At 39.4% G+C, this 22,513-nt stretch overlaps 2 protein-coding genes across 3 annotated transcripts in view; both read right to left on the reverse strand.

Moving 5' to 3' along the window:
* Positions 1-346: 346 nt before the first annotated feature.
* LOC109038734 (uncharacterized) lies at positions 347-15,901 on the reverse strand. Its single transcript, XM_072303122.1, has 5 exons — positions 15,590-15,901; positions 11,661-11,790; positions 9,824-10,033; positions 1,705-1,938; positions 347-785 (listed from the first exon to the last, which is right to left on the reverse strand). Exons 1-5 carry the CDS (start codon positions 15,630-15,632, stop codon positions 347-349), a joined length of 1,056 nt encoding a protein of 351 aa, XP_072159223.1. The 5' UTR covers positions 15,633-15,901.
* A 1,101-nt stretch (positions 15,902-17,002) lies between these two features.
* The window catches only part of LOC109038785 (short stature homeobox protein 2), a 35,589-nt gene continuing 30,078 nt past the window's right edge, over positions 17,003-22,513 (reverse strand). For both annotated transcript variants that reach the window (XM_019053975.2, XM_019053974.2), the window contains 2 exons: positions 20,789-20,967; positions 17,003-18,855 (listed from right to left, as the gene is read on the reverse strand). In XM_019053975.2, the coding sequence (XP_018909520.1) occupies positions 18,661-18,855; positions 20,789-20,967 (374 nt within the window). In that variant the 3' untranslated portion in view covers positions 17,003-18,660. The remainder of the gene's footprint in view (positions 18,856-20,788; positions 20,968-22,513) is intronic.

Raw genomic sequence — 22,513 nt, forward strand, 5'->3', positions numbered from 1 at the left:
TAGACCAAATTGTATGAAAATATCGAAAGTTTATTATCAATAATTGCAATTGAGGCGACCCCAGCAATAATGGCATAAGCGCGTAAATGTAGTTTATATTTGCGTACAACTGCGAAATCGAATGGTAGTTTCAAAGTCGATATGCCACAATTGCGGCCACCGCCTCAATTTAATGGTATCAAATTGCAATTTTATTTCAATCCTTCACAGAACGTAGAATGGGAACATCATTAAAAATATTTTTTAGAAGAGTTTGTGTGTTTTCTTACACTTATAATATTTCGCACTACACATTTCCTATAGTAAGTAAGATGGAAAAGTTAAAATTTTGAGACTGGTCTAATGATCAATGAACTAATTTCAGATTGGTGAGATCATCGTCCTTCCAGTTAATTTGTTGACCGAAGTAGAAAAACGTTATAGAGGGGAACTTCTCGACACAGTATATCCCGAGACGAACGAGGTAGTTGAAGCAAGGCCTGAAGACGATATGGAGGCACGGGGTGGACAGGAGTTTATGGCAGAATATGTGGTAGTAGCAGATGCAGCGGCTGAGAAAAGTGACGAGGAGCTGTTTGAATTCCAAGCCGCACAAGAAGTATGTGAAACCCAGGAAGGCGTATTTGTCCACGGCCGGGATCACAGCCCGCATTCCCTCCATCAGCGCCGTCGACATTTCGACGAAGTCTGGCGGATTTTTTTCTAAATCGGGGACAAAATTTTGCTCCAGCAGTATTCGGCATAGTTCTCTGGTCTCCTCTATGCTACCTCCGCATAAATTGTACCTGTTGACACAGTTTGAATTGAACTTTAAATTATGGGCCCCTTGAAAAGGTATGAATTAGATCGCATTTAGCAAAACGGAACCAGCGCAATTACAATGTTTTCAAAATCATGCAACTTTTCCTTCTTTTAAAAAATACCTAATGTTTGTGCAGTATTTAAACATACACAATTATTTCGCTTTAAAATAAAGAATTTTTTGGTGAGAAGCCAAAACTTTTCGCTATTCTGGGAGATTTTTTAGATAATTATGAAGAAGCTACATTTTTATAATGTAATCGCGCTGGTTCCTTTTTGCTAAACGCGATCCAATTAAGGCACAACGCAATATGTGTTTTCTTGAGAATTTCAACAAGAGAAAAACGAATCACGCTACGGAAAGCCTGAAAATCGACCCCTGAACGAGATATTAACACTATTAACGGTATTTTCAACACAAATCATATGGAAATTAGATCATCCAAATGACGTCATTTGCACATAAATATGTGCAAAAGGATGCACATGCATGGATGGAAGGATGGATTGCATTTTGCAAAAAGGAACCAGAAGCACTGCAGTGACGCTGAGATTGTGCAACTTTGTCCTTTGCAATAAAATTACAGGAATCGTGAAAAAAATATAAAATTTGCATGGTAATTTTTGTTTTAAATTTACAGTTATTAACGAGTAAAATACAAACTGTTAGTGGATAATCAGGTATTTCTTCAAGGAAAAAAAGTTGCACAATCTTAGCAACATTGCAATACTCTTGGTTCTTTTTTTGCAAAATGCAATCCATTTAATACATATAAAAGTTTATCGATGACGTAGGGATCGTCCATAAATGACTTCATGTATCCAAATGGAAGAGAGGGGGGGGGGGTGTCTTAGATCGCCTAAAATATCGAAGCGTCAATTTTGAGAGTGTGCGATACTTACTCGTCACTGATTCCGAGTAAGTAGCCAATGGTCCTCCAAAAGTGTATGAACCCTTCGATCTCCTCCGGTGTTCCGACCAGTCCAAGGATCTCGAACTTGAGTAAACTGAAGCCCATGAAGCCGAATTGGGTGAACGCCATGTCTCTTTGAGAGATGTGCCCAAAGCCCACCGATGCAGCCTTATTGCTCGCAGCACAATGGAACCCTCGGACGGTCATCAAGGACTTGTGCGCGCTGAAAGTTCGAATACAAAACTTGTGTGAAGAGTTCAGTACGAAGTCATAACTTTTGGATTCTTTCTTACATTTTATTTCATGTGCTCAGCGTGTAGCTGAAGCGTGAGTTTTGCTATTCAACTAACTGATCTCTTGAGTAAAAAATTGTGGGGAAATTAAAGTGGTATTACTGGTTTTATTTAGAATAAATTTTGGGAAAAACTTTCAAAATTGAAACCATATCAGTGTGATGAACAATTGGACGTATTTCTATCAAACGGAACTATGTGCATCAAGACATGAGCCCTGAGAACCATAAGAATCAAGAGTGGCGGTAGCCACCCCCGGTCGAGGAAAATGACGTCCTACTAAAGTCCCGATAACAAACGGGTGGCCGACACTCTTAGTCACAGGCAACTCCCTTAATCTGAAAATTGATTCGATTTAGAATGGAATTCAGAGCAAACGGCGGCACGGATTCCAACGATCTTGGTGTCTATGGACGCAGCTAAGTTAGCCGGATGGCGTTTAAGGGTTTCATTAAGATCCATTGAGTTTTCAAAAAGTTATAAGCACTTAATGACCCAAAACAAGGAAAATTTTACTTTTTACTTTGCCGGGAAATTTGAATTTCAAGAATCCAGGGTCCTGAGAAAGTCACTCAAACTCCGCGATAACGGTAAACCTTAGACCCATAAAAGTGGGTACCTAAAGAATCGTCATGTTACCGTGTCCATGGGTTTTTACAGTTTTTTAACATTCCTAGTGATCTAAAAGAGAAATTACGGAAAATACGACTAAACTGCCCGTCATGACCATCTTTAACAACAGATTTCTCGCTTACCCGGCCGCAGATCGTAATGGAGCCTATATAAAGGGCACTCCGTGAAGATGTGAGGATTTCATTTTGCCACATAAAAAAGCGCTTTATCTCACGGATAATCCAGCATCCGCTTACATCCTTCAAAATTTTAGCTATAATTTTTGAATTTAGAAAAAAACCAGTAATATAATGGTTCAACGCCATTGGTTCATTCTGTTCAGGTTCGTCCGAGTTTCGGGAACGAAATTCCTGTCGTCGTTATCAACCTCCATCTACTGTATTTATTTGTGAATAATGAACAGATTTAATTTAAAAGTTCAATTCATTTTAGATCCTAACTAATATTACACACTTATATTATTACGCCCACTTTTATCCCGATACACTACTTCATTGGTTTCTTAAAAATCTCAAGTGATTTCTGGTCGGTCGTTACCAACCTCTTTAACTAGTTGTGAATAGATTTACCTAATTTGGATAAGAGTTTAATTCTTTGTAGATGCTAACTACTATATGTACGTACTCTTATTATTACGTCTCACGTGTTCTACTGGAGCCCGATATACCTTAATTTCTCTTAAAATGTTCAAGTGATATCTTTATTTTATTGAACGATATGTGACAAAATTTTAAGTGAGGTTATGTCGTCATGTTTATGTCAGTACCTGACCGAAGCGATAGATGTAATTCCGGTAAATTACGTCAAAGAAATTACACCGAAATTGTGCCAAACTCTCCAAAGGAAGCAGCATTTACATCACAGAATGTATTCTCACTACTAAAGTCTAAAAATTACTGGAATATGAGCCTCGGTCTTCACATGCGACTGTCACTGAACTTCGACCAAAATTTATTCGCTCTATATCTTGCCATCAACCTATGTGCTCTGGAGTGATTATGCTTCTCTGAAGTGTATGTTATTTACATTAAGAACATGTTTCCTTCATGATTTATCTTGGAATCCTCCTATCTCTTCTACCGTTCTTGTTACGCGCGGCTTGCGTACCTGAGTATGTGAGGCACAATTCCATCCCTTTTCGGAACAGTTCAATCATAGGTCAACTGAATGTCACATAATCAAAGGTCTTTGACTGTGAGCATTTGCTCAAATTGGTTTCTTCTGAGTCTCTTTGATTTTGCGTCAGGAGTTGTTAGAAACATCATTTTGCCCAACTTTAGTAACAAGGTCTTTAATGAAAGGTATGTACTCGTATTATTCTCATAATTTCATAAGTTGATGATGAAAACACAATGAAGGCTTCATTTTCTTGCATCGATTACCGTGTGAAATGGGTGCGTCCATTCTTCCTCCGTACAAAAGCGTAACAGAATAAATTGCTTATCTGTTAAGAGGACTACAGTAGTAACATACGTAGGTGCCAGTTCCTACCTAGTTCCATTGGAATAAGTGCGATTGTGTCAATCAAGGCTGAATACAATTATATTAACAATTATCTTTTTATCCAGCCAGAAGTATGTCTTCATGATCCTTACTTTGTCTATGAGCCTTGCCTGATCGCATCAGCCCCAGTAAGTGAGAGGATATACCCACCTAAATCGGAATGGAAAGCTTTGTTTAAATCGCCGCCCCTCTTTCTTGCTGCTTATGTGAGGGGATAATCTCCACCCTGTTAATGGATATTTAATCTCAGTTCTCTGTTTTAAATGAGGACCAGTTTGCTAGAGGGAGCCTCTGTGTCATTCACGTATTGAGTGTTTGTTTACATCAAGTCATAAGGTTATGTTTGCACCCACTTATTGCTATTTATACTTATTGCTAGATGTGTTACTGAAGTATTATTCCATTTTGACCTAGCGAGTGCTTTCTAAGCTCAGCTCCCAGCATGTAATTACTCCAGTGAAACAGTGCACGTAAAATATCAGGTGTTCGGAGTTCAGTATTGACCTACCTAGTTTCTGCACCGCTAATCGTCCAAGGCTGAATGTGATTAGATCAATTGGTATCATTTATGAGAAGAAATGGAAAGCTCGCATATCACCTTCCATATATTAACTAAATGCTCTTATCAAGAGATTGCCGTTTCGGTTGATGTCTGTCAGTGAACCTTAAAAACTCAAGGAAACTAAGAGGTAAATTTTGCAATATTTTATCCTTAAAATGCCTGTATTACGACCAAATACTTTCTTCGTGGCTATTGCATTTTTTAAAATAACTTAAGGCACTACCTAGGTGGGCAAGTATATGATTTGACAAATTTTATGGTGAAGCGATATTATTCGAAATTAATCCAAGAGAAAGACAAGCTATTTCATTGCATGCGCAGGTATTTTTTTGCAATGGCCGATACTTAATAAGGTCAGTGAGAAATTCTCTTAATAGGTATTCATTGTCAGAACCTGCAGCCTGATTGTCGAAATTGTGTGTTTCTCGGGTAGACATAGATGACATAGGTCAAAAGGCGGTACGTGATTGGTCGGCGCTATGTCTTGTCGCTGTTTTGTCGTGCCTCTGATGGGTGGAACCCTAGACAAGCTAAAGGCATCTCTTAAGTTTCTGACAGTATGTTGTCCATTCCACCAGACAAAGGCACGATAAAGCAGCGATAAGACATATTTGATCAATAACGCTCCACCTTTTAACCAATGTCATCTGTGTCTACCTTTCAAACACAAACTTTCAACAATCAGGCTGCTGGCACCCTCAAGTTAGGAAGATCATTTTATGCGATAAGTATGCCTGTTGCCAAATTTTCAATGAGAAATTAAGTATTCAGGGGAAATGAAAATATTTCTCATTTCATTGCAATCATCGACAATTTTTCTTTTACAATGCTCCTTAGAGTATGGTGTACCTAGAGTCTGTAGGAACAAAGTTTGGATGTTTGGATGCTCTAAAGAATAATAATCCCAAAAGTCATGAAAATACCTAGCTGGTTTAAAGTCATGCCACACCAAATAGACTCATTTTGGTAAAATTTGTGCTCTACTACTTCATTCACTGGTTGTTTCATGAATAATTCATCATTCCATACAGAGTACCTATGATTTATAAGGCAACGCTCTCATGAATTTCCATTATCATCTGATAGGTTGCTGAGTGATCAAATTCAGTATCGAAAAACTTGCTGCTAGCATTAATACAAACATAGGTGCGCTTAAGAGGGATGATGTGCGTAGTTGAAACAAATGAGCAAAATTATTTTATCACTTGGAATAAGCTTACAGTGTAATGCCTATGACAATAAGTTATACTCTTTTTCCATTAATTTTCTCACGCAGGTAAATGACAACTCGATAGCTATTTAACCCCTCCCCCTCCCCTGTCACCCTTTTCCTGTGAGCCTTTCCAATAGGTACTGATACATTTGACTACCTTAGGTAGCCCCACTACTTTCAACTACCTATTTCCAGACTGATCACAAAGTCAGTGGGTGCTATTAAAATTTCCGCTGAATGTGTTAGTGCTTTAGCAGATGTTGTTTACTTTCCATTCATTCAGGATTTTCAAATAGCCAATAGTACCTACTTAATATTTTATGGCCACACCTTTCTCCATTCAAAAACGAGCTGATATAAACTACAAAAACCCTCAAAAACATTTTCGGGCAAAAAATCCGGTCGAGGAAATTGACGTGTTACATCTTATTAACCAAAAAAATTCCCTTTCACCCCTCCAAGAAGGTTGATAAAACTAAGTAAGTAACTATGAGATGGCAAAAAGCTCTCTTAAATTCTCAGGGTCCATCAAGGCCACATATGTCCAAAAACTTACTCTATATGGTTTAAAAAAAAGAAACAAAAAATAATCCCTTAACAATAAGAAAATTTAAAAAAAAAAAACAAAAACAAAAACCGATTATGTGGTTCACAGATATGTACATAAATCCTTCGAATGAACTTGAAATCACAAAATCGGTCGAGAAAATTTAAATGAATTTTCTCCTTCAATTATGAGTTCCGCAACAAGCACGACTCGCTTGAAGCTTTCCATACACGAGCCGCAAGAAACTAATTTCTTCTTTCTTACCTACTGATTGTGAGGAGAGCGGGAGCATTTACTTTTTCCTTCATTTATACAGGATGCAACAAGCATGACTCTTGCGTTTGCAGAAACCCTTTCATTAAGGAGATCGCGAGAGCCTTTACCGCGTTCATTTCCAAAAGGGATTACTCCAGAATTTCATGCATTTTAATAATTTAAACGATTCATCTGTTCTTCTCTTCTCTCCTTCTGTCCATTGACAGAGATACACAATTTTTCCGACTCACTGACGCGACCGGCTCGATGCGTAAACAAGTGTGGATTACCTCTAAGGTATATAAAAAAAAAAAAAAAAATCAGAATAACACTTACATCACAGCATGGGTGTGAGTTTTCTTATATCGAAACTTAATTCAATTTCTTTAAGTAACTCCTCTTGTCAAATGGGACCCATTTCGTGAAAATGAAAAAAAGGAAAAGTAAACGAAAACTTTTAGCCTTCTCACCATCCAAATCATATGGTAAGCTTACAGTAAAAGCAACCATGATTTAGATGCAGCGAAGTTAATCGAAAGAGTCTGAAATGTACCTATGTGGTAAAATGGGTCCACTGGTAAAACTGAAGCTGGCGTCAGGGATAAAAAGGCATCGTTTCACTGAGAGCATCGAGCCGGTCGCGTCAGTGAGTCGGAAAAATTGTGTATCTCTGTCAATGGACAGAAGGAGAGAAGAGAAGAACAGATGAATCGTTTAAATTATTAAAATGCATGAAATTCTGGAGTAATCCCTTTTGGAAATGAACGCGGTAAAGGCTCTCGCGATCTCCTTAATGAAAGGGTTTCTGCAAACGCAAGAGTCATGCTTGTTGCATCCTGTATAAATGAAGGAAAAAGTAAATGCTCCCGCTCTCCTCACAATCAGTAGGTAAGAAAGAAGAAATTAGTTTCTTGCGGCTCGTGTATGGAAAGCTTCAAGCGAGTCGTGCTTGTTGCGGAACTCATAATTGAAGGAGAAAATTCATTTAAATTTTCTCGACCGATTTTGTGATTTCAAGTTCATTCGAAGGATTTATGTACATATCTGTGAACCACATAATCGGTTTTTGTTTTTGTTTTTTTTTTTTTAAATTTTCTTATTGTTAAGGGATTATTTTTTGTTTCTTTTTTTTAAACCATATAGAGTAAGTTTTTGGACATATGTGGCCTTGATGGACCCTGAGAATTTAAGAGAGCTTTTTGCCATCTCATAGTTACTTACTTAGTTTTATCAACCTTCTTGGAGGGGTGAAAGGGAATTTTTTTGGTTAATAAGATGTAACACGTCAATTTCCTCGACCGGATTTTTTGCCCGAAAATGTTTTTGAGGGTTTTTGTAGTTTTATGTGTATAACAGGGCTCACGTCATAATGCACATAGTTCTGTTTGATAGAAATACGTCCAATTGGACCGCGTTAAACAGAAAGGAACCAAGCCACATCAGCTATTGCCAAATTTAATTGGGCAATTTAATTTTTTACATGAAAACGGTTGTGTGGATTTTCGTGCAAATTTCAGTGAAAATTCTCCGTGGTGCGAAACAAATTCCTTAAAATGTTCAAAGGAATCCGAACAACCGTTCTCTCGTAAAAAATATAATTGCCCAGTTAAACTTGGCAATCGCTGATGTGGCTTGGTTCCTTTCTGTTAAACTCGGTCCATTTAACTTACGAGAGATTCTATATCTAGAGGCCGTGGTTGTATTCATGGTTTCGTTACTGGGATTGAATTAGCAGTCGGGAATCGAAACATCTAAAAACACATCAACACTGACCGCGCCTTGTTACTCACTGCGGGCTGATTGTTGAAATTAATAGACAAAGCTATAGATAAAGAGGACATAGGGAGTATGGAGCGATCCTGTAGGTTGAAATGGGCGGTTCTTACAGACCAAGGGGGTAACTGATGGACTACCTATAGGTTTTCTCGTGAAATGCCGTTAGTTAGTTTATTACCCACCTCCTATGTCCATTGCAACCACCCGCTTCCACCAATAGGATCCTTCCATATTCCTTTTGTTTTTTGTCTAAAGCCTTGCCCATTAATTTTGACAATCAACCCATTGGTATGGATGATGTGTGTTTGACTAACTTGATTATTAACAGCTAATTTAAAACTACTTCTGTCAATCATTATGCCACCAATTCGATTAATGGCTGATAGTAAGTTGTATTAAAGTGCTTTTCAAATCACTTGTTTCCAAAGTATTAGATGCATGTCTAAAGAGTAGATAATTTTGAAGTTTAGTAAAATCTCCAAAATAAAGGCAAAATTATAGCGGAAAAAATTGCGGTACCAATAGTCGATCAACAACATTTTTTCTGCCGTGCTTTTGTCGTATATTGTTGAGATACCTATTTATTTTTAAAAATACGATCAACTAGCCTCGTAACATAAATACACTTATTTGTTATCTAGTTTTTAAAATTAATCAATAACTCGACCATCTATCCATATTGCATTCATACAAGAGTATAGGCGCTATGTCTTATCAATACAAACACCTGGACGCAACTATTCGAGCTTGATAGCTGTCCGTGTTGCATGCAAATAATTGAAGGCGGGCTGACTTCTTTCATGGCACCATCAGAATGCAAAATGATGCTTCGGGTCATCAAAAGACTTAAAACTCTCAACTTAAGTTTCTGTCATCTCTGTCTTCCTCTTCCTTTTCCTCTCTCCGTCTCTCTTCCTTTCTCTAGCGGTAGCGTTGATATAATACTGAAACACCAAAGATCCAAAAGGCAAAAAGTCGCGATTCTAACTTTCAGAAACCCGCAGGTAACGTAGCTTTTTTGGTGTGATTTTGACCTGAAACTGAAAATGCAGCTCAGGATAGTTTGATTAGACCTGAAATATTTTAAAAAATATTGTCGATATTTTTCTGTAGTTTTTCAACACGGAAAAGAGCTTAACGTTACTTTTCCCAACTTTCAAAAAACCGCAATATTGATCGCCTTATTGATCGTGTATGCTTCAAATCCTTTTTTCTCATTATAGCGGCTCTTATCCTCTTTTTGTTCTTTTCGTTCAGTTTCTTGTGTACCTCATAAACCTCACGTCGAAAGCACTGCTTAAAACCATCCAGTTATTTTAACTATACCTGGAGCCGCTTGTTTGAAGATCGCCATCGTACCATGAGAGCATGTGTTGAATGGTGCCCATGTACCTTTTGAAAGCTGTCAATTTGTTAGAGGATTTATTAGTCAGTTTTAACACTCGTAACATGTTTTGATTTGAAAGAAGTAAAATCAGTCCGGCCAGTTTAGAAACAAAAAGTGCAAAATAATTTCGATGAAAAAATTCCTGGCCTCTGCGAACATACAAACAAAAATAATGCAAAAAGAAATGAATGATGTATGAAAGGTTCAATTAATGATGAGACAAAACTTTTGCAAGTAGAAGATTTGACTGATACACAGGGCCGGATTCACCTACTTGCCGCCCATGGGCCGCCTGTATTTTGCCTCTCCCTTCTCATTCGTTTTGAAACATCAATAAAAACCATCAAGTGAACGTGCCAGCGGGGGTGGGGTGCATAAGACGCGTTTACTCGCGTTGGAAACATTTTTTGGGAAAGCCCTGTCAGCACTACAAGAAAAAATCCACGGAACTTTGCGCGAACGTTATAAGTTTCGTAAACCTATCTCTGAGTGGACAAGGCCTTCCATTCATAAGAAATGAACGAAAAAATTATGAAAGAACAAACATAAATGTGGTTTAATGATTTAACTTCCGCCGCCGCGCCGCGCAGACCGCACCGTGTTTGACGCTATGCGTGAAGTATTCACGCAGTCTTGTAGGCGCTATGCGTTTCACGCTGACCGCAGTGTGTTTGGCGCAATGCGTGAAGTATTCATGCATTCTTGTAGGCGCTATCCGTTTCACGCTGACCGCAGTGACCGCACTGTGTTTGATGCAATGCGTGAAGTATTCATGCATTCTTGTAGGCGCTATCCGTTTCACGCTGACCGCAGTGACCGCACTGTGTTTGATGCAATGCGTGAAGTATTCGTGCAGTCTTGTATATACTTATAGGAATGTAGGCGCTATTGTGTGTTACATGCCGACCTCCGCGCCGCGCCGAGGGCTTCTCCTTTTCATCTCAAGTCCTCGTCATAATTTCTCTCTCAGTCGCGCCGTTCCTGGCCAAATTGCGTGTTTGGTCTCTCTTATAACTCGATTAATTAAAGGTGCTGTCTTTTGTATCACCGAAAGACGACAAAATTATAAATTACTATACTCTCAGGAAATGAGAGATTTTGTTCGTAATTTTTTTCTAAATCCGATTTTTTTTATACCTACATTTAAATAAATTGCAAAATTTGCCGCCCCCTAGATTTGCCGCCATGGGCCGCGGATCATGTGGCCACCCCCTTAATCCGGCCCTGTTGATACAGAAACTTAGGTACGAATAAACGACTAACGCAACGTTTTTTGGAGCAAAAAAGCCTGAACTTAATCACTCAATCACTCAATAAGATTTGAATAGGATCGCCTTTAATTAGCAATTCAAGAAGTACCCATATAGTGCAATATTAAGAATTTGTCTCTCCTTAGGTACGGTAATAAAAAAAAATATTAAGCGTGCAAAGCGATCCACCTCTTTTCGTGCTATAACTACAATCTTTTATCTCCTTTCACCTATTATTTTAAAAGGACCAATTAAATGGTAAGAACCTTAGTACTATGTAACATATTTTCATTACACATTTCACGTGGAACAAACGAAACGCATAATTAGAGATGTGCGAATCCAACTCATAAATTAGAAAATTAAGAGAAATTCAAGAATCAGAGGATCTGCTGACTCCCACGCACAAAATTACGTACTTTTATAAGGATTCGTTTGCACTTTGTTCGAGTGACAAGACTTTAAGGAATATCGGGGCTCGCACACTAGGTGACTTTAAAGAAGAGCGGATTGATAAGAGGCGTACTTTTTGAACTTTTTTGAGTCGTACCATGGCGGTAGCTGCCCAGTCTGCTTCAGATTGACTGGCTCTTCCGATCCTTCGGTTAAAAGCCTCTCCATCCTGTCCAACGCCCTCTGCTCCAGCTCTTTTCCATCTAAAAAACACAGGTAGAATGTTTAACGTCGGACAATTGCTTATATATTTGGCTGTCCTTTTAGATTCTAAATTTTCCTCCACGTCTATACCTCTTTTGGGAGTGACTCACTAGACATGTTTTCTCATCAAAATTTCAGGTGAAGCACAATTCGATAACGAAAATTACTACTAGTGACTCTTAATAAAGACGTAAGTGTTTTACGATACATATCTTCAAACTCCCCACTCATGAAAAAACCCCATAATGTACTTCAATTACCTAAATTGCACACTAAACATTACGAAAATTCGTGATTTGTTAAAGAACATTTCGAAACGCTTGAAGGCTAACAGATCGTTTTTCCTTAGCACGGCATTGCAGTATGCAACAGCTTCAGAAAGTATGATACTTTAGCATCGAGCACATACAACACCGCGGAATGGGCCCTGATACCCACTTTCTATCGACGTAGCTTTGAAAATTCCAAGCCGACATCCTCTGACTTCATTTGGCCGTACATGGAAGGTTCAAGCAGGCGAAGATTAAGCTCTGTTGGGGCGAAGCAGCGTACGTTTGCACCTCAGCAGGGGGCTCGTCCCAAACAATCAGATCCTCGAATTTATGAGAGCCGAATTTTCGAAGCATCCGACCATGAATATGCACACACGCGAAATGGAAACAACGAGCCGGAGAGCGTGGATGTCGGACCAACTGGCGCACAGTGGATTGAGTCAATGGGAGAGGTCGAACAAAATTTGGAAACTTTAAACGCTAATAATTCCATTTAAACGAAGCTTTGAGGTCTTTAAAGTGATTCCATTGGTTCCCATGTGAAATTCTCTTCCAGAACCACCCCTTAACATTTAAAATGTGACGAACTAAACATTAAAATTTGCAGTTTTAGTCAAAAATTCCATATCCGACCTTTCTGGTTGACTCGATCCAATGTGTGGCGCGGTGCAAAATTCTGCTGTGCTGTGGAAGAACACCATATGTTCATCGGAACGTTGCCAAATTTCATTTCTTACAAAAGAGATTTTTAAGATGAACGGATTTACACTCCAACCGATGTATTTATTACACTCTGTATTTACCGGACCTTTGGCATCGTCCGAATGCATTTATACGACTTTTTTATGAACACGGCAGAATTAAATCCAGCGGTTCTGTGGTCGACTTGACATCGGATCCAACAGACTCCACGCTGGCTGGATAAGACCCTTTAGTTAGTTCATCGTTTTCTCCCTTGGTCCGTAGCAACCATCCATTTCAACCAATAGGATCGCCCCATACTCCCTACTAATTCTTTGTCCATCGCTTCGCTTAAAATTTGGATTTTAGTGGCAAATTTTTCACAACATATAATTAAGATTAGTATTGGTATAAATCATTTTTTTGTTAACTATTATGCCGGCTCTCGATCGCTGTAAATGTCGAAACTCCTTAAACAAAGGTTCAGTGGGGCTTAATTGAATTTCTCATGCTTTTTGTAGTTTCTATCCGTCTATTTTTACGGTGTCTTTAATTTTTGTCCACACATCTTATGGAAGTTTCGCACTGTGCGCCGTGCAGACCGGCGCGTTGCGCTGCGACGTACTGCACGTTCTTGCGTCGCGCCGTCAAAATAACAGAATCTGTGAATGCACAAGCCCCACAAATACATTTCTTGATGAGCCCTGAAGTCCGTAAGAATGGTATATCCGCGGGTCCATCCGATGACGAAGTCGTTAGATTTCAACGTTGACAGATTAAAAATTTGGACGGGCCAAGAAGGAACTGGAAGAATCCTCCATCGTTAAGTGACCTGAATACGAGATCAAGGCCGGAATAGCTCTTGGGTCTCCGATAGGGAAGGTGAATCAAAACCGGAAGTAAAAAAAATCGAAGTATTTGGCAAATTTTGCTGAAATGCTTATTGTTCTTCTAAATTTTAGCTAAGATGAGACTATCACACATGGAGCACATTATTTGGTTGTAATTGAAATGAAAGGCAGGAGAGCCGGAGGCTTACGTGTATTACAACTTTACGATTTTTATCTAAAATAATTGAGGAGCTTAGAAGACAAAGCGCGTAAGTGCAGTTTTTGAAAGTAATTGCGATAATAACGATTTCGACAAAAACCAGTCTTAAAATATTTTTAAAAAATTCGCCACTAAATCGAATTTTTACGCATCAAAAAGCGAGTCTGAAATTTCTTTTCGCCTCAAGGATCTACTTGATTTTGATACTTTGAACACGTATCACATAATTCAAATAGCAAAAACCGCGCTCATGCGCCTTATTGTTCTCTAAGCTCCTCATTTTATGTTTTTCCTCATGACTGGGTGTTGTTACTGTTGGTTCTGACTACAAAATTACAAGGAATTTTTGTCCTACTCCAAAGAAAATTTGCACACAATTTCAAATTATTTGCAACAATGTTTTTGCAGCAATTTTGCAGAAAAGTTATTAATGAAAATTACCTCAAAATTTCAAGCATTTGATAATTCATTGGTTCATTTAGGGGAACACTGATTCGCTCCTGAAAATGATTTTAGCGTCCTTCTTCACAAGGAATCATTGTTTCCTGGGAGAGCATGGGGAATTGTTTGGTACGCTTATCACGAACTCCGAACTAATCGTATCCCAAAAATTTCATGGACCCATTTTGTCTGAGCTTTTTATTGATAAACCAAGAGAATGAGCGGAACTAAGAACTTTTTGTGAGGAGGCCAGATGGGCATACCTAATCAAGGTGGGTTTAGGGGGCGCTAATAACTAGGAGAGACTCTCCTACCTCCCAAGGAAAGTACGGGGGAGGTCCCTAACTCCCTAGCTTCCAAGAGGAGCCCGGATGGTCTCTCCCGGAAAATTTTGAAAAATTGAGTCGTCTGGGGAGCAATTTTGAGCTGTCCTCATCAACAAAGAGATCGAATTAAAATTTTGGAAGATGAGAAATACGTCTTACACTTATTCAGCAAAATCAATTGCACTTCTTGGGAAGTGCCAAGTAGATTTTGGGGGAGGGGGGGAGGAGCCAGCCCTCTACGTAACAGATCCGCCCTTTGTCGAAAGGCCTCTCCGTTTACGAGCCCCGAAGTAGACTCGCCGATGCTGTTAGTAAAGGCAGGATTGTCTATTGAGCGGGGAAGAAACCTCCCCCCTCGGCTTACACTTAAAGCCCTCTCCATTAAGACAATTTCAAGGTAGTTTTCGATATTTTTCTCAGTGCGCTCCCTTTCCTTAAGGCAAACGTTGCCTCCTCTCCACAACGATTGTATTAGGATTCGTTTGATATGAAGCTCACTGAAAAAAAAGTTCGGGGCTATACATATGGGCTGTTTATACGTACCAACGTACCGTCCGTTCCGGGCTCTGGGGCTATACTGCCGCGCGTGCAAAGTAAAAACGCCGTATGAGCATTCAGGGGCTGCCAAATTTCCTATGATAAAAAGAGAATTTCCTGGTAAATTTATGAATATTTTCCTCTAAATTTTTCGGATAATTTAGTTCGCAATTTTACCTAAAGATTCTGCAAATTGAAAGGAAAAATGTTCATAACTTTCCTGAAAAATAAGCATTTTATCGAGGGAAATTTGGCAACTCTCAAATGTTCATACGGCATTCTTCCTTAGCATGGCAGTATAGTTCTGGATGATAGAGCTGTGGCACCAACTGCTCCGGATGCTTCACCCGGAACATTCGGCCGCTGAGGCCGGAACGCGGACGGTACATCTATATAGCCCGCAAGTACGCCTTCCTACGACTGGAGTTTTCTTTTTCTGTGCCCTGAATAAAAAAAAATTTATAAAAAAACGAAAATGTAGGTATATTTACCTTGTGGACCGGGCTCGCATGTTCCCACTGTCTGTACTTCCATGACCTTCCGTGGAAAGATCCCTCAAATCCACTAAAAACACATCCACCACGTTGTAAAGCTCAAAAATCTCGAAATCCGTGCCTAAGTAAGCGAAAAAGGAAAACTCTGAAAAGCACCTTGTATTTGGGCGCACATTTTCAGAGCGCCTTAGAGTCGGAAGAGATGCCTGCGCGTACTTGTCCGGTCGGGTGCCCGCTAATTCCCTCGAGACAGGATAGCCGATCGTTCCTCGACTTAAACTAGCGGTGCGAAACTGCGGACCAAGTCATCGAGCGAGCGGCCACGCTTTAATGACTCGGAAAAGTCGCCATCCGCGCTCGCGGGAGAAACTGCCTCCGCGAACGACAGACAGCACGCCCCACCTCGGCACTCAGCGGGACTCTACGGAGAAAAATACAGTATTGCCGTGCTGAGGAGGACCGCCATATGGGCGTATTTCTGTCAAACGGAACTATGTGTATGCAGACATGAACCCTGACACCCATAAGAATAGATGCATAACAGGGCTCACATCATAATGCACATAGTTCCGTTTGGCAGAAATACGTCCATATCAACTATTAGACGTTGCCATTTACCCTCCAGTAATCCTACTCGTGTTGGACACATTTTTTGCGAAAGCCCTGTCAACACTACTGGCAAAAATTCACGGAACTTTTTGCGAAAGTTAAGTTTCGTAAACCTATCTCTGTGTGGACAAGGCCTTCCATTCATAAAAAATGAGCGAAAAAATTATGAAAGAACAAACAGAAATGTGGACTAATGATTTTAACTTCCGCTGCCGCGCCGCGCTGACTGCACCGTGTTTGGCGCAATGCGTGAAGTATTTCGACAGTCTTGTAGGCGCTGTGAGTTTCACGCCGACCGCTGCTGAACGCACTGTCTTTGACGCAATGCGTGAAGTATTCACGCAGTCTTGTAGGCGCTATCCGTTTTACGCTGACCGCAGTGACCGCATTCTGTTTGATGCAATGCGTGAAGTATTCGTGCAGTCTTGTAGGCGCTAATATGTGTTACATGCCGATCGCCGCGCCGAGGGCTTCTCCTTTTCATCTCAAGTCATCGTCATCATTTCTCTGTAAGTCGCGCCGTTCCAGGCCAAATTGCGTGTTTTAACTATTTGGTTTCTCTCTTAACTTGAATAATTAAAGGTCCTGTCTCTTTTATCTCTGAAAGACGACAAAATTAGAAATTGTTACACTCTCAGGAAATGAGAGATTTTGTCGCCTTCTCTCGTTTGTAATTTTTTTTCTAAATCCGATTTTTTTTTATACCTACATTTAAAAAAATTGCAAAATTTGCCGCCCCCTACAGATTTGCCGCCATGGGCCGCGGCCCATGTGGCCACCACCTTGATCCGGCCCTGGATCAACGTTATTTGAACACAGATTTCTTAACAGAGCTATGACCAAGGCTACAAAGAGGAAACATGAAAGAATGAGTAACGTCGCCTGGAAAGATTTTTCAACCTTAAGTTTGGACATTTTGCGAAAAATCATTTATTTTCTAACAAAATCCGAAATAAAGTCTTAATTCTGTGCTTTGAAGGGGATACGATTCCATGTTGGGGAAATGTGCTAATTTTCCGTCCCATTTCGCAATTTTAGACCAAACTCAAATAGGGATTAACTGGAAGAATAAATAAAGTACTCATTTTGACATCAAATTATTGTTTTAACGTGAACATGTCTGGCAATTTACATTTATTTACATGTATTTTTGAACTAGATATACAAGAAGAAAAATCAAGTTAACAACTCCTCGTTACAAACACAGCTAGACGACGCTTTTTTTTTAGATAACGTACAGTTTTGCATGTATTGCTACTTCAGTAAAACTATGCAATGAAGGGAAAAATGAGAGAGAATACATGAAACTTGTGTGTAAAGCAATACATACCTACAATAAATTACAACACTGTACAAATTTATTTCTATTTTACCTCTAAGATATCTATAAATGTACACCAGCCACTTACGAAGTACAGGAGGAATTTTAAAGTTTTAATTTAAATGATTTTTCATTGGTGTTGATTCAACACCTAAAAAACTACTAACTTGCATACGTAAAGATTCCATCACCGTTTGGATCAGTCACATTGATGATGTTGCAGGTCAAAATATTGATGCTAAGTATCAGTTTTTTCTCAACTGTGAATGGACATAGCTCTTGCGTAAAAATTACATGTTTGCAAGGGATCTGATTTTGAACCATACCTAAATAGTCAGATTTGACCAGAATCAGCCTATATGCATTCTAAGTTGCCATTTCTTCGCTCACGTTTTATTTTTTCGACAGAAAACGAAGCAACATACCGCCTTGAAAGAATCTGTGAATTTTTCCATCGTTTGGGGAAAAACCCACAATATTTAAAGTGAAAATTTTGTAGGTTTCCTGTTAAAATTAGTGAAAATTCAGCGATTTTAATAATTTAGTCAGGTCGCTTCTAGATAAAGCCATTCAATTTAAAAGTCTCCTCTTGGTACCTCTCACTTCATGCTAATTTTACTCATCTCCTTCCTTACTCAAAGGTCACCGAGTCGAATCGAAATATTGTTTTGTCAGCAAAAAATTACGTTCCAATACAACTGACGCAGGCAATCAGCGATTTCCGGCAACTTGCAAGTCGTTTGTAATGAGTAGAAAACTATTAACTTCAGAGGTGAAAGGACATGAAAAAAAAGTGAGGACTGCTTTTCAATCAGCCAAAGATTACGCCTTCATCTCTTTGATGAATGTGTGGTAGCAGCTAGCACACTCGCATATGCGTATGGTGAAATATTAATCCTCCATTGAATATAGGTCGCGTAGGCAACTGAACTAACTGCACGGTGAAGCGTGGTGTATCGCGAAAAACGGAAGGCGCGCTCCGAGCCTATAGAGAGCTTAGAAAGTCCATTACCAGTAAAACGTGCTATAAGATTATTACAGTCTGTAGCGTTTGGTATTAAGAGTCTAATGATTTTTTAATCATAATCAGGCCGCTTCGTTTAGAATTTCTACCCGGATATAGCGAATCTGTGTGATTCTACGCTGCCTCTTTTTCTCGTCCCATCTGCATGGCCTCGGAGTGTTTCTTCGCCTTCAACCTTAGATCAGCGATGCTGGAGTTCTTGGAGAGGAGTCTGTCCTGGTGCAGAGCAGCTAGAGCGGCCAGGCTGAAGCCGGGGTACTGGGAGTGACAGAAAAGCGAGCTCGCTGTGCTTCCCAACATTGCCGCATACTGTGCAGAATCAGAATTACACCCTTAGTTGGACGTATCTATGCTAAAAGGAATGAAGATGTTGCATGTGTGAGGAATTTGCGATTTGATTGTCGATTCTTACGTAAAAATTCGCGAGAAACACGATGGTGCCACTGGTTTTCTCTGAAATCAACTCCCAAGCTCAAAAAAAGCTCTCAAGTTGAGGCCAAAATGGAGGGGATATACCACCCTACCCTGAGATTCCACCTCTACATCAAGACAAACTCTCCATGCAAATGTAGGGAGCAAATATGCAGCAGTATATGTAGCAGTGATGCCATGTTTTCAGTTTTGGAGTCCCCAAATAAAGTGGCAGCCCTGTCAATGTATTTGCTCTCTATCTGTGCATGGAGAGTTTGTCTTGATGTAGAGGTGGACTCTCAGGGTAGGGTGGTATATCCCCTCCATTTTGACCTCAACTTGAGAGCTTTTTTTGAGCTTGGGAGTTGATTTCAGAAAAAACCAGTGGCACCATCGTGTTTCTCGCGAACTTTTACATAAGAATCAACAGTCAAATCGCAAATTCCTTACACATGCAACATATCCATAAGCGACGTGCAAAAACCACCTAGCTTTAATAAATTCTGTGACCGATTAGGTATCTTCTCCTGAAAATGAGTTTCAGTTCGCCTCGTTCAGTTCCCGCCATCACACCATTAATCAATTCTGGCATTTCTCCAAAAACGGAATAGAAAATCGTTTTGTGTGCCCAAAGTCACCGTATCAGCAATCTTACACTTTAAGTCCGAGCTAGATAAGTTCACCCACCTTTAGACTGCGACAGAAGATCCGCTATTTGGATTCTTTCCATTTACTTTACATGTATAAAAGTTACGTTAGACGATCCTGTGTCGCAGTCTAGAAGTGCGTAAACTTATTTGGCGTGAACTCTGCTCGTTTTCAATATGCTCAAGAGCCTGAGCACTCAACTACCGTAAACGCTTCTATATAACTAAAAACTAAATTTTAGTCGAATACTTGATCTGACCATCTACGAGGAAAAGGACCTTGGTCGATGGTAGAAACATTTTCAGCTAAGCAATTTTCATCAATTTGGTTAAAAAAATTGGATTTTGAGTGGAAAATCTCTCTGTTGTGTCCTAAAGAATAAGTTGCGAATAAATTTGGTTAATTTTTGTGAAAAATTTTCCAAAGAAAATTGCTCATAGGTACTCACTTTATTTTGGGTTTTTTCGGACTAACATCCCATCTCTTGCTGACCGTCACATTTATAATAAAAAAAAAATAAATAAAAAAAAAAAACAAATCATCCCCAAATTTTTTTGAGGAAGTAATAATAACCACCAGAAACTATGCACTAAGACGACCTTACTGCATGTGGACCGCGTTAAGCATTAAGGAACCAACCCACATCCGCAATAGCCAAATTTAACTGAGCAATTAAATGTTTTACATGAAAACGGTTGTATGGATCTTTGTATACATTTTAGTGAATTTTTTGCCTAGTACGAAGCAGATTCCTCATAATTTTCCAAGGAATCTGCCCAAATACTCTCTTGTAAAAAATCGAATTGCCAAGTTACACTGGAAAAAAAAACACATTGGATCTAGAGTCCAGACTCTTAAAAACATCGACATGAAAAAATACTCTTGATTCGATCCGATTAAAGCTTAAATCAAGAACCAAGCCTCTTAATTTGAGCAAATTTCATTTTGATTTAAGCTTAAATAATCTGATTGAATCAAGAGTCCTTTTTCTCGTCAATGTTTTCAAGAGCCTGGACTCAAGATCAAATGTGTTTTTTTGTTCCGGTGTAAATTTGACAATAGCTGATGTGGCTTGGTTCCTTTCTGCTGGACGCTGTCCATTTTATTTCGGTGTATTCTGCGACCATAAATTCACAATTCCACGACACTCATAACCTATCATTCTTAATTTCGAGGATCTTACCTGATGTGCCGCGTTTACGATGGCGGGATCAAAGGCGGAGAAGGCAGCAGCAGCGGAGGCAGCTAACGGGAGGGAGGGTAGTCGCGGTACATTGACGTAGGGCGCCACTCGGCACGGCTCCAGGGGTGTCGCCACCGGGGTCGAACTGTGGATCTGACTGCTCAGCATCATGCCCGCCGCTGAAACAAGCACAAAATTTCAGTTAGATCTCTAAACTTTCGGAGGAATGTCCAATAGACAGAGTAAGAATTGAGGTGAACATCGAGATATCTGACAAATATTGCTGAACTAGCGAAATGCCCGTGACTGGAGTCACGGGTCTAGAGGCCGCTAAAATATCTATAACCCCGAAAAAATGGTGGTAGGGGAGCAAGACATGCCATAAAAAAAATGATAAAATCGATAGCAAAAGGAGTTGAGGGGAGAGGGTGATGGAGCTAGAAAAATGAGCCGGGAGGCGGAGGTAGAATAAATGCTGGCAAAAGAATTATAACTAACCCAGCAATGATTTATTAAAAAAAGAAAAAAAATGGAAAAAAAGAAAAAAAGAAATTGAAATAAAACATCAACTGATAGCAAACGAAGGTTACCAAGGAAACCAAGGAATGGAACTTTCATAAAAACAAATTAGTGGAAAACAGCGTAAGTAGGGCACTTACGTTAATTACCGTATATCCGTAACAAAGTTCTTAAAATGCATCCGAAAAGAGTTAACTTTTTCAAAAAGTCCCAAGGGAGGCACATCAGGCCCCTCAACGCCCCCGAGCAAAATTACCTACCAACGAATAAGAGGGTTCTGAAGATTTTCTTAAATTTTACCAATTTTTTTTAAATTTTATGAGCTATTAATTAAACACCTGTGTTTCTTTTTTTTTTAAAAAATAATTTTTTTTAAAAATAATATTGTTTTAAAACAATTTATGATTAACTATCGATCTGCACTCATGCCGCCACTATAAGGTCAGTGATCGTTTTCTAACGATGAGACTCATGGTCGAGTCATTAAAAATTCCCTCGAGAAACATCGCAGCTCCAACATTAACATGCAAAACTGCAAATCAATCTCTTTGCGATCATTTCGCCATTCATTTTACTGGGATGCAAATGGTAGCCACACCACCTGCTCGGCGCGGCGCGTCATATCGAATGGACATGTCATCTTCATTTCGCAACTTTGACTACTTTGAGCTTCGCTACGGCATCGTCTCTCATTGATATACTGGTCATCTTTGCGCCTAAAAATTGCAGAGTCATTGAACCATGATAGTAAGTCAGTGAATGGAGATTTAAGGACAGAAGACGGGGTATTCGAGAAAAGTGCTCTTAATGCACTGTCGCGGGTCATAGGAACAATTCATGCCAAACATCTACAACATCATTGAAACTTTCAGCTATGGCTTAATATCTTGACCCGAGCGTTTGAAAACATTGGGAAGCGTGTACTATGCATCGAAAACTGAAAATGCAAATCTCCTCGCCCAAATTTGAGTTTTCACCAGGGGGTATTTCTGCTTAACTCCATCACAAATTAAATAAAATTAGACTTTATTTAAAAATAGCTAAAATTGAGCTACCGTCTGGTAAAAGGGCGTAAGCAAGTTTACAGAACAAAAATTTACTTAGGAGAGGTAAAAGCTTATTTTCTCGTCAAGTAAGATGACTGAAAAATGTTTAAGAGTAATCAAAATATGGGTCTATGCTTGTTAGAAAGCTTTGAAATAATGA

This window comes from Bemisia tabaci, chromosome 8, assembly GCF_918797505.1.
Source record: "Bemisia tabaci chromosome 8, PGI_BMITA_v3".
In the NCBI taxonomy this organism is placed as follows: domain Eukaryota; kingdom Metazoa; phylum Arthropoda; class Insecta; order Hemiptera; family Aleyrodidae; genus Bemisia; species Bemisia tabaci.

Bases quoted from the DNA above. Each gene is read 5' to 3' on its own strand.
- LOC109038734 (XM_072303122.1), bottom strand. From the start codon at position 15,632: ATGGAAGTACAGACAGTGGGAACATGCGAGCCCGGTCCACAAG. The intron at 10,034-11,660 runs GTACGCCTCTTA...GTATGTTCGCAG, and splicing joins GACTCAAAAAAGTTCAAAAA to AGGCCAGGAATTTTTTCATC. The intron at 1,939-9,823 runs GTATAGTTAAAA...TCGAACTTTCAG, and splicing joins CTTCAAACAAGCGGCTCCAG to CGCGCACAAGTCCTTGATGA.